The sequence below is a fragment of the Scyliorhinus torazame genome, chromosome 3 (genome assembly GCF_047496885.1).
Source record: "Scyliorhinus torazame isolate Kashiwa2021f chromosome 3, sScyTor2.1, whole genome shotgun sequence".
Lineage (NCBI taxonomy): Eukaryota > Metazoa > Chordata > Chondrichthyes > Carcharhiniformes > Scyliorhinidae > Scyliorhinus > Scyliorhinus torazame.
Window position 1 is genome coordinate 201060176 of NC_092709.1, and position 13069 is coordinate 201073244.

Genomic DNA, 13069 nt, shown 5'->3' on the forward strand with positions numbered 1-13069 from the left:
GCACTGTAATCATTGGGACCGAAGTTAGCTCCAAAGAGCCTGACAGCTGGAGCTGTTTTTAAGCACTCCATTTACCACACACTCACTGTAGCCATGAAAGTAGCTCACAGAAGACCTCCACCCCCTGAGTAGAGAAGATATGTGGAGAGATCAGTTCAGTCCATAAAAGGGTAATTCAGGAGACTGGTAACAGCGGGAAGAAGCTGTTTTTGAATCTGTTAGTGCGTGTTCTCAGCCCTTTGTATCTCTTACCCGATGAAAGAGTTTAGAAGAGAGAATAACCCGGGTGGGATCTTTGATTGCTGCCCGTTTTCCCAAGACAGCGGGAGGTATAGGCATAGTCGGTGGATGGGAGGCGGGTTTGGGTGATGGACTGGGCTGTGTTCACGACTCTCTAGTTTCTTACGGTCTTGGGCTGAGCAGTTGCCATACCAGGTGTGATGCAGCCAGAAAGGATGCTCTCCATAGTGCATCTGTAAACATCGGTAAGAGTCAATGTGGAAATGCCGAATTTCCTTAGTTTCCTGAGTAAGTATAGGTGCTGGTGTGCGTTCTTGTTCGTAGCGTCGACGTGGGTGGACCAGGACAATTTGTTGGTGATGTGCACCTCTAGGAATTTGAAGCTGTCAACCATATCCACCTCAGCACCATTGATGCAGACAGGGGTGTGTACGATACTTTGCTTCCTGAAGTCAATGACCAGCTCATTAGTTTTGCTGATGTTAAGGGAGAGATTGTTGTTGTTACATCATGTCACCAGGTTCTCTATCTTCCTCCTGTACTCTGACTCATTGTTGTTCGAGATCCAACCCACTATGGTCGTGTCATCAGCAAACTTGTAGATGGAGTTGGAGCCAAATTTTGCCTTTCAGTCTTATGTGTATAGAGTATAGTAGGGAGCTAAGTATGCAGCCTTGCGGGCTGAACCTCCCGGAATTGAGGACCATCGTGGAGGAGGTGTTTATTGTTTATCCTTACTGATTGTGGTCTATGGGTCAGGAAGTCGAGGCTATAGTTGCAGAGGGAGGAGCCAAATGCTAGGTTTTGGTGTCTTGATATGAGGTTGGTAGGGATTATGGTGTTGAAGGTAGAGCTGTAGTCAATGAATAGGAGTCTGATGTAGGAGTCCTTGCTGTTCAGATGCTCCAAGCATGAGTGTAGGGACAGGGGATCGCGCACACACGCCCAGCTATCTGCGTTATTTCATTCATCTCCCTTCACTCTTGAGTGGCTGTGAAATACCCAGCTGTGAAACTAGCCAGGTAAGTGCTTTAAGTGCTCCCACCTGTTTTTTCCTGCCAAAGCACTTAATTATCTTTGATGTGGTCCAAGAGCTGTCAATCGTAGCTATATGGTTATACACATTGCTGTTAGTGTCACAAGTGGGTCCTTCAAAGCTCATCAGCTATGATTGACAGCTCCTGCACCACACAAAGACAGTTAAAGCTTTCTGTAGAGAAAAAGAGGAAGTGAGCACACTTAAAAAGCACTTAACTGGTTAGTTTCACAGCTGAGTACTTCAAAGCCACTCAAGCTTGATGGGATATGAATGAAACATGCAGACAGCTGGGTGTATGTTGAAGCTGTGAATCACAGCCATATGAATGAAAGGCTTGCAGATCAAAGATCTGAGGGGTTTTCTCTTTCCAGGAATTTACAGGCCCTGCGTCCTCTACCTGAGCCAGAGGTGAGTTTTGAAGCAGTGATTTTTTTTCACTGCCTCTGTCTGGACCACTCTCTAGCTTCCAGGCAGGGGGTCTCTCTTATGTGGGAGGGGGGGGGAGATTCCAAGCAGGGTTCAGGGGTACGTTCATCAAGACCTGCACCAATCCTTACCCACGTGATTCCCAGCCCAGAGGACCGGAGAATCATGCGGGCCTGAGGAAAATGGTGCCCGGCCCGTTAATAGCAGGGTGAGAGCCTTGATCCCACCACCAGTGGGAGCCCGAAGCATCAGAACGGGAATGGCACCCGGCACCAATCCAGGTTTTTGCCTGATGATGAATTCTCCACCCGATTGCAAATTGTCCTTCCAGCGTCGCAAAGCAGAGCATCCAGCCCCTGGTGTTTATAGAACAAGAATTCGAAGTGGAATCCAATGCTATGCCTTTCTTGCAGCACTGGCAAATTCCAAACAGGTAGGGGAGGTGCTGCTTCCACCTATCATCATTCCAGTTGCTACCATGTTTAGGGGTGAGACTGGTAGTATCCTGGGCATCCCTAAACATATGACTTTGGTACAGTTGATCCCAGGCATATGCACACATAGCTAGTACACAGGCCCAGTATTAGGGCTCAAATTACCTTGTTCAAATTGTAGTTAATCCAAGATTTTAGATATTAGTGAGTGAGCTGCAATAAAACGAAGTTGATGATTTTACCTTTTCACTGAAACAGATCTGTGCTCCACCTAGTGAGTAGCAAGAGGAACAGATACCCCATTGGTTCCATTATTGAGGAGAGTAATTGAGCATCATCTGAGGTTGATAAAATAAAATACAGTTTGATATACAATAGCTGTTTAATAGTTTCATCCACCTTTAACTCAACTGACCCACATATGAACATAAATAAGTAGCTTTCTTGCTCAAACTATTCCAATCAATACATGAACATGTTAAGAACTTGGTCGCCATTAGACATTGGGGACAATTCTCTGGCCGTATTGACGTAGCCGGGTGCAAATCCCGCTATGTCGGGACAATAGTGGGAGAGGTCTGAAACGGAATCCGCGCTGGATGCCAAACAGTGCGCGAGGCTCCCAGCCCACTCCAGCTGGCATAATCTGGTTTACGCCCTCGCTGGGCATGAACCAGATTAGCATATTAAAAGCAGCATTTACAGATTTAAAATCGGCTTTGAGCAGAATTCTCCCAGCTCCTGCTATTCTTCCGCCAGCTGGCACAGCGTGAAGGGGGGGGGGGCTGAAGGGGGACCCCCCCACCCCCACCATGCCTGCGATACTTAGGGCGTGATCCTCCAGCCACGCTGTGCCGGAAAAGCATCTCGCCACAGCACAGCATGGCTGGTGAAAGCCAGGGGGACTCCACTACCGGGAACTAGTTCCGGAGAGCGGAGCACCCCATTGTAAAAAATGGGGAAATGGGCTATTTGCAACCTAGGCCGTCTGTCCCCATTCAGGCCCCTTATTCAAAGCGAGTCACTTTGAATAGCTACATAGAACATAGAAAAATACAGCACAGAACAGGCCCTTCGGCCCACGATGTTGTGCCAATCCCTTGTCCTAGATTAATCATAGATTATCATAGAATTTACAGTGCAGAAGGCCATTCGGCCCATTGAGTCTGCACCGGCTCTTGGAAAGAGCACCCTACCCAAGGTCAACACCTCCACCCAACACTAAGGGCAATTTTGGACACTAAGGACAATTTATCATGGCCAATCCACCTAACCTGCACATCTTTGGACTATGGGAGGAAACCGGAGCACCCGGAGGAAACCCACGCACACACGGGGAGAATGTGCAGACTCCGCACAGACAGTGACCCAAGCCGGAATCGAACCTGGGACCCGAACTGTGAAGCAATTGTGCTATCCACAATGCTACCGTGCTGCCCTTAAGAACAAATTAATCTACCCTATATAATTCTACCGTAATCCATGTACCTATCCAATAGCTGCTTGAAGGTCCCTAATGTTTCCGACTCAACTACTTCCACAGGCAGTGCATTCCATGCCCCCACTACTCTCTGGGTAAAGAACCTACCTCTGACATCCCCCCTGTATCTTCCTCCATTCACCTTAAATTTATGTCCCCTTGTTTTTAAAAAAATATGTTTATTAAAGTTTTTTAATACAATTTTTCTCCCTTACAAACAATAACCCCCCCCCCCCCCCCCCGTAACAAAAAAAACCGAGAAATCGCGCAGAGCAAGATATATACATGGCAAAATGATATATTTACACAGCATTGTACACTGGCCCTCACCCGTACGTGCCAGTTTCCCCAACCCTTCATGTTATCTCTTGCTCATCCACCCTCCCAGGCAGACCCCCCCCCCCCCCCCCCGAAGGTTGCTGCTGCTGCTGACCGACCTTCCTCTAACGCTCCGCGGGATAGTCTAGGAACGGTTGCCACCGCCTGTAGAACCCCTGCGCAGACCCTCTCAAGGCAAACTTAATCCTCTCCAACTTTATGAACCCAGCCATATCATTTATCCAGGCCTCCAGGCTGGGGGGCTTCGCCTCCTTCCACATTAGCAAGATCCTTCGCCAGGCTACTAGGGACGCAAAGGCCAGAATGCTGGCCTCTTTCGCATCCTGCACTCCCGGTTTTATGTCCCCTTGTAATGGTTTGTTCCACCTGGGGAAAAGGTCTCTGCCTATTCTATCTATTCCCCTGATCATCTTATAAACCTCTATCAAGTCGCCCCTCATCATTCTCCGTTCTAATGAGAAAAGGCCTAGCACCCTCAACCTTTCCTCGTAAGACCCACTCTCCATTCCAGGCAACATCCTGGTAAATCTCCTTTGCACCTTTTCCAAAGCTTCCACATCCTTTCTAAAATGAGGCGACCAGAACTGTACATAGTACTCCAAATGTGGCCTTACCAAAGTTTTGTACAGCTGCATCATCACCTCACGGCTCTTAAATTCAATCCCTCTGTTAATGAACGCGAGCACACCATAGGCCTTCTTCACAGCTCTATCCACTTGAGTGGCAACTTTCAAAGATGAATGAACATAGACCCCAAGATCTCTCTGCTCCTCCACATTGCCAAGAACTCTTCCGTTAACCCTGTATTCCGCATTCATATTTGTCCTTCCAAAATGGACAACCTCACACTTTTCAGGGTTAAACTCCATCTGCCACTTCTCAGCCCAGCTCTGCATCCTATCTATGTCTCTTTGCAGCCGACAACAGCCCTCCTCCCTATCCACAACTCCACCAATCTTCGTATCTTCTGCAAATTTACTGACCCACCCTTCAACTCCCTCATCCAAGTCATTAATGAAAATCACAAACAGCAGAGGACCCAGAACTGATCCCTGCGGTACACCACTGGTAACTGGGCTCCAGGCTGAATATTTGCCGTCCACCACCACTCTCTGACTTCTATCGGTTAGCCAGTTCGTTATCCAACTGGCCAAATTTCCCTCTATCCCATGCCTCCTTACTTGCTGCATAAGCCTACAATGGGGAACCTTATCAAATGCCTTACTAAAATCCATGTACACTACATCCACTGCTTTACCTTCATCCACATGCTTGGTCACCTCCTCAAAGAATTCAATAAGACTTGTAAGGCAAGACCTACCCCTCACAAATCCATGCTGCCTATCCCTAATTAAGCAGTGTCTTTCCAGATGCTCAGAAATCCTATCCTTCAGTACCCTTTCCATTACTTTGCCTACCACCGAAGTAAGACTAACTGGCCTGTATTTCGCAGGGTTATCCCTAGTCCCTTTTTTGAACAGGGGCACGACATTCGCCACTCTCCAATCCCCTGGTACCACCCCTGTTGATAGTGAGGACGAAAAGATCATTGCCAACGGCTCTGCACTTTCATCTCTTGCTTCCCATAGAATCCTTGGATATATCCTGTCAGGCCCAGGGGACTTGTTCATCCTCAAGTTTTTCAAAATGCCCAACACATCTTCCTTCCTAACAAGTATTTCCTTGAGCTTACCAGTCTGTTTCACACTGTCCTCTCCAACAATATGGCCCCTCTCATTTGTAAATACAGAAGAAAAGTACTCATTCTAGACCTCTCCTATCTCTTCAGACTCAATACACAATCTCCCTCTACTGTCCTTGATCGGACCTACCCTCGCTCTAGTCATTCTCATATTTCTCACATATGTGTAAAAGGCCTTGGGGTTTTCCTTGATCCTACCCGTCAAAGATTGTTCAAGCCTTCTCTTAGCTCTCCTAATCCCTTTCTTCAGTTCCCTCCTGGCTATCTTGTATCCCTCCAGCACCCTGTCTGAACCTTGTTTCCTCAGCCTTACACAAGTCTCCTTATTCCTCCTCTTAACAAGACATTCAACCTCTCTTGTCAACCATGGTTCCCTCACTCGACCATCTCTTCCCTGCCTGACAGGGACATACATATCAAGGACACATAGTACCTGTTCCTTGAACAAGTTCCACATATCACTTGTGTCCTTCCCTGACAGCCTATGTTCCCAACTTATGCACTTCAATTCTTGTCTGACAACATCGTATTTACCCTTCCCCCAATCCTTGCCCTGTTGCACGCACCTATCCCTCTCCATTACTAAAGTGAAAGTCACAGAATTGTGGTCACTATCTCCAAAATGCTCCCCCACTAACAAATCTATCACTTCCCCTGGTTCATTACCAAGTACCAAATCCAATATTGCCTCCCCTCTGGTCGGACAATCTACATACTGTGTTAGAAAAGCTTCCTGGACACACTGCACAAACATCACCCCATCCAAACTATTTGATCTAAAGAGTTTCCACTCAATGTTTGAGAAGTTGAAGTCACCCGTGACTACTACCCTGTGACTTCTGCACCTTTCCAAAATCTGTTTCTCAATCTGTTCCTCCACATCTCTGCTACTATTGGGGGGCCTATAGAAAACTCCTAACAAGGTGACTGCTCCTTTCCTATTTCTGACTTCAACCCATACTACCTCAGTAGGCAGATACTCCTCGAACTGACTTTCTGCAGCTGTTATACTATCTCTAATTAACAATGCAACCTCCCCATCTCTTTTACCACCCTCCCTAATCTTATTGAAACATCTATAACCAGGAACCTCCAACAACCATTTCTGCCCCTCTTCTAGCCAAGTTTCCGTGATGGCCACCACATCGTAGTCCCAAGTACCGATCCATGCCTTAAATTCACCCACCTTATTCCTGATGCTTCTTGCGTTGAAATATTCACACTTCAACCCATCTCCGTGCCTGCAAGTACTCTCCTTTGTCAGTGTTCCCTTCCCCACTGCCTCACTACACGCTTTGGCGTCCTGAATATCGGCTACCTTAGTTGCTGGACTACAAATCCAGTTCCCATTCCCCTGCCAAATTAGTTTAAACCCTCCCGAAGAGTACTAGAAAACCTCCCTCCCAGGATATTGGTGCCCCTCTGGTTCAGATGCAGCCCGTCCTGCTTGTACAGGTCCCACCTTCCCCAGAATGCGTTCCAATTATCCAAATACCTGAAGCCCTCCCTCCTACACCATTCCTGCAGCCACGTGTTCAGCTGCACTCTCTCCCTATTCCTAGCCTCGCTATCACGTGGCACCGGCAACAAACCAGAGATGACAACTCTGTCTGTCCTGGCTTTTAACTTCCAGCCTAACTCCCTAAACTCCCTATTACCTCCACACCCCTTTTCCTACCTACGTCGTTGGTACCAATGTGCACCACGACTTCTGGCTGCTCCCCCTCCCCCTTAAGGATCCTGAAGACACGATCCGAGACATCCCTGGCCCTGGCACCCGGGAGGAAACATACCTTCCGGGAGTCTCGCTCGCGACCACAGAATCTCCTTTCTATTCCCCTAACCATTGAATCAACTACTACTATTGCTTTTCTATTCTCCCTCCTTCCCTTCTGAGCCCCAGAGCCAGACTCAGTGCCAGAGACCTGGCCGCTAGGGCCTTCCCCCGGTAGGTCATCCCCCCCAACAGCAGCCAAAACGGTATACTTGTTTTGAAGGGGAACGGCCTCGAGGGATCCCTGCACTGTCTGCCTGTTTGTTTTCTTTCCCCTGACTGTAACCCAGCTACTCTTGTCCTGTACCTTGGGTGTGGTTCCCTCCTTGTAACTCTTCTCTATCACCCCCTCTGCATCCCGGATGATCCGAAGTTCATCCAGCTTCAGCTCCAGTTCCCTAACATGGTCTTTGAGGGGCTGGGGTTGGGTGCACTTCCCGCAGGTGTAGTCAGCAGGGACACCGGTGATATCCCTCACCACCCACATCCTACAGGAGGAGCATGCAACTGGCCTAGCCTCCATCCCCTCTTACCTTACAGAATATAGCTGACCTGTGGACCAACAAGAATTCTGTCCTCCGACTCTGCTCCCAGTCAGCTGCACTCTCTGTAAACACCCGGCTCCCTTCTCGCTCTTTGCGGAAATGTAGGAAACGAAATGAAAGGAGCGCCTTACTCCCTCCTCACCTAACTCCCTCAGTCACCAAACTCTCACTATAGCACTCAAATGCACCAAATTCAGCACTCAGTGTAGACAAAGTCTGCACTGTAGGGGATCACTTTTATACTGTGAATCTAGCCTCTGAAAACTGGCCTAATTCAATTAACTAATTAACAAGCTCCAGCTGCAAGTACCTACAAGTAGAACCTTTGTTTAAAGCTGATTGAAAATTCACCTTCTTCTAAACCAAACAGCAACTTTTAAGTTAATTAACTAAATAAAAGAAAGACTAGACTTTAGAAAAAAATGAAGCCTTATACTCCCTCAGTCACCAAATTCTCACTTTCGCACTCAAATGCAACAAATTCAGCACTCAGTGCAAAACCATGTTCCTTGGCACTGCAAGTGCTCACTTAGAGATGCTGTTCCCTTTTGGAAAGATCACGCCCTTAGAGTCATTGAGGTCTACAGCACAGAAAAGGCTCTTCGGCCCATCACATTTACGCTGGTCAAAAACAACTACCTAGCTGCTCTAATCCCATTTTCCAGTACTTGGCTCAGAGCCTTGTATGCGTTAGCATTGCAAGTGCACATCTAAATACTTCTTAAATGATATGAGGGTCTCTGCCTCCACCATCCTTTCAGGCAGCGAGTTCCAGACTCCCACCACCCTCTGGATGAAAACGTTTTTCCTCACATTCCTGCCAAAACTTCAGCCCTTGCCTTAAATCTATGCTCCCTGCTCATTGATCCCTCCACCAAGGGGAAAGGTTTCTTCCTGTCTACTCTATGCCCCTCATACATAGGTGGGGGAGGGGAGATGGGGAGAGGGAGTTGATGCTGGCGAGGATGGTGGTGGGGGGAGTCACTGAAGTCCCAATTATGGCCAAGGTGGTGGTTGGGGGGGCGCACTGAAGTGCCGATGGTGGTGGTGGGAGGGACCTTTACTGTCACTTTGAGATGGGGCTGCCCTTGGAAAAGGGTGTCCCGATCTCTGTGAACCTGCGTGTTTAGGCCCTGGCCCTCTGGGTACAAAATGCATCTCCCCCCAAAAAATGTCTAAGTGTGGGTGGATTGTGATCAGACTCCACTGCACTACAGGGAAGTGACTTGCACAAATTCACCACCTTCTGCGAGAAGTAATTCCTCCTCGTCTTAGTTTTAATATTGTTTGATATTAATCATTGGTTAAGGATTCTCCTGCCTCAAGTACTCAATGTGATGCACCGTGACATAAATACTTTTTTTATGTTGGAAAACTGTAAGCAGAATTAGAAATATAAATTAACTGTCTTTCAAACAGTATCAATATTATTTGAACTTTTGTCAATAATAATAATCTTTATTATTGTCACAAGTAGGCTTACATTAAAGCTGCAATGAAATTACTGTGAAAATCCCCGAGTCGCCATATTCCGGCGCCTGTTCGGGTACACAGAAGGAGAATTCAGAATGTCTAATTCACCTAACAACACGTCCTTCGGGACTTGTGGGAGGAAACCGCAGCACAATAGTACTGGAGGTTCACGTATGGTTTCCTCTGATCTGCATGTATGTTGATTGCGACATGTAGCGTAGTAAAATGGCTAATAAATACAAATCACACTTTGTGAAGTTCTGTAGTATATTTAATTTGTTAGTAATGGAGAACAAATGTTACACATACTGCTTAAATTTGTCTAACTGACCCTATTACATCATCCTTTCCTTTAATTATTTAGAACAATGATAAACATTTCAAGTATTAAAAGTAATTATGGTTCAGAATATAATAGAGTGACACTGCAGAATTACTACACCAAGCTGCAGACACAGTGAGGTATTTATTCTTCATGGATTCTGCGAACTGTGAAAAAAAATATTATTTGATATCAATCAATAGTTAAGGATTCTTCTGTCTCAAGCACCCAAGAAATGGGATATGCATACAGTTATCAAGTAAAACCTAATCCAGAAAAAGTCACAATGGACGTGAAAGGTGTTACCTCCTCTTTAAATGTTGAAGAACATAGCCTCAGAAATAGGAGGAGGAGTAGACAATAGGACCACTTGAGCCTGCTCCAGCATTCAAAGAACAAAGAATAAAGAAAAGTACAGCACAGAAACAGGCCCTTCGGCCCTCCAAGCCAGCGCCGACCATGCTGCCCGTCTAAACTAAAATCTTCTACACTTCCGGGGTCTGTATCCCTCTATTCCCATCATGTTCATGTATTTGTCAAGATGCCCCTTAAACATCACTATCATCCCTGCTTCCACCACCTCCTCCGGTAGCAAGTTCCAGGCACCCACTACCCTCGGTGTAAAAAACTTGCCTCGTACATCTCCTGTAAACCTTGCCCCTCTCACCTTAAACCTATGCCCGCCCAGTAATTGACCCATCTACCCTGGGAAACAATCTCTGACCATCCACTCTGCCTATGCCCCTCATAATTTTGCAGACCTCTATTCAATACAATCATGGTTGACCTTCTGCCTTAGTTTCACTTTCCCATCCACCCCCCATAATCCTTTTATTCCCTGAGAGCTCAAAAATGAGTCTAACTAGGTCAAAATATACTCAAAAGTTGTAGGGCATGAATCTCTCAAAAGGGAGCAAAGTCCCCTAGCGAGCATGTTTAGCCAAGTGTTTCCCGGCGCTCGCAGTGGCCATTCAACCCACGTTGTATGAGGGGCCTGAATGGGAACGTGCGGCCGAGGCCGCACATAGGCCCGTTTTGTACAGTGGGGAGCACAGGCACAACAGAATCGTTGAATTGTGCCCTGTATGTTCTAAAAAAACAGCTCGAAATACCAGCAAGTATAATCCCAATTTAATATCATCATAGGATAACCCTCTCATCCCAGGAACCAGTCAGGTTAATCTTTGCTCTATGATCTTCCATGCAAGTATATCCTTCCTTAAATATGGAGACCAAAACTCTGCACAGTACTGCAGGTGCGGTCTAACCGAATCCGTGTTCAACCAAAGCAAAACTTCTATTCTTATACTCCATTCCCCTTGCAGTAACTGTCAATATGCCATTTGCTTATTGCACCTTTCTTTAATTATTTCATGCAATGAGAGTGTCAATGGGAATAAAAACAGCTTTTATTAGCATCACTAATTGCCCTTGAACTCAACATTTCAAAGGTCAGTTAAGAGTCAACAATCAATGATAGTTTCATGGTCACAATTACTAATACGAGGTTCCAATTCAATTTATTAATTGAATTTAAATTACGACAGCTATGGTGGGATTTGAACACATATCCATAAAACATGAGCCTAGGCCTCTAGATCACTAGTCCTGTAATATTACCACTGTGCCACCATCTCACCTGCTGTTAATGGCATACTAACTTACTATGTTCCTTGTACAAATACACCCAAGTCCCTTTGAACATCAACATTTAGAAGTTTAATGCCTTTTGAAAAGTATTATGCTTTCCTATTTTTACTGCCAAAGTAAATACCTACACACTTTCCCACACTAAACTCGCTTTGCCATCTTGTTACCCAGTCACTTAACCTGCAATCTCTTTGTAGCTTTTCTGTGTTCTCCTCACAGCTTACATTCACACCCAGCTTTGGATTGTCAGCAAACCTGGGCGCCTTGTTAATATAGATTGTAAATATTTGAGTTTCCATCACCGACCCTTCCGGCAATCCATTAGTTACAGCCAGTAACTTGAAAATGTCCTGTGTATCTCTACTCTCTCCTTCCTGTCTGCTAACCAATATTTTACCAGCCACTCCTTGGGCTCTGAACTTGTGGATTAGCTTTTTGTGTGGTACCTTATCAAAAGACTTTTGGAAATGCAGGTATACTAGATTTATCGGTTATCTTTTTCATATCCTCTTAGCTATATTTCGAAACATAATTATACTTTTGTAAAGTTATGTCGCCTTTATCTGGTCATTTTATGATTTCCATGTGTAACATTAAGACTTCCTTCCAGCATTTCCTGATGACTGATGTCCGGCCAGCTGTCCTGTAGTTCCCTGTTTTCTCTCCCACTTTCCCAATTAGGAGTGTTACATTGCTAGCTTCCAATTGGCTAGAAATATTACATGGAATTTTAGAAAATCAAGTATCTCTGTATTTACCACTTTTAGAGCCTTGGAATGTAAGTGATACACGATCAATGATCATACACGATCAAAGCGAGGTTGTAGTCCAACTGAAGGCTTTAATAAGCTAGATGTTTCCCCCAGCAGCTCAGGTACAGAAAGAAGGCTGCTGGGGCGGCACGGGCTCTTATACCCCGCCTTGCAGGGTGGAGCTACCATACAGCTTGACCAATAGGAAACACACTATATCTACCAATGGCGTTCCAGTATTACCAGGTACCGTAATACCTCTACACAGACTACCACAGTAAGCCATTAGGTCCTTGAGATTTTGTTAACTTTTAGTCTATTAGGCTTCCTCAATATTTTTTCTCTGCTGATATAACCTACCTGAAACTACCTCAATCTTAATAGTACATTGGTTCCCCTCTACTTCTGGTGTGAAATGTGTGTCTTCTATTGTGAAGAAAGGCACAAAATATTTTTTCAACTTTTCTACCATTTCCTTATTCCCCATTATAATTTCTTCTGTCTGTGTCGATAAAGGACCAACTTTAGTTGCTCTCCCTTTTATATACACATATAAAACTCTTATAAATCTGTTTTTAAATTCCATGCTCGTATAATGACATCTTAAATTTTTTCCTTTTTTATCAACTTTTTGCTCATCCTTTGCTGCTTTCTAAAAGACTGTCAATCCCCAGCCTTATTATTGTTCTTTGGCAACATTTCTGGGTTCTTCTTTTAAGCTAATATTATCCTTACCTTTCCTCGTAAGCCACAGATGGATCTTCCTCAATGGAATATATATTTTTGAAAATGTTAAAATCTTTTCTTTAAATGTTGCTACTGTTTATTTACTGCAAAATCTTTTTGCAAAGCAGTCAATCGGGGTCGGGAAAAAGGCAGGGAGAAGGGGGGGT

General features: G+C 45.4%; 1 protein-coding gene across 1 annotated transcript in view; it reads right to left on the reverse strand.

Annotated features, from left to right (window-relative positions):
• Positions 1-9708: 9708 nt before the first annotated feature.
• ociad2 (OCIA domain containing 2) overlaps positions 9709-13069 on the reverse strand; it is a 32686-nt gene continuing 29325 nt past the window's right edge. Inside the window, exon 7 of the mRNA XM_072497937.1 lies at positions 9709-9941. Within this exon, the coding sequence (XP_072354038.1) occupies positions 9926-9941 (16 nt within the window). The 3' untranslated portion in view covers positions 9709-9925. The remainder of the gene's footprint in view (positions 9942-13069) is intronic.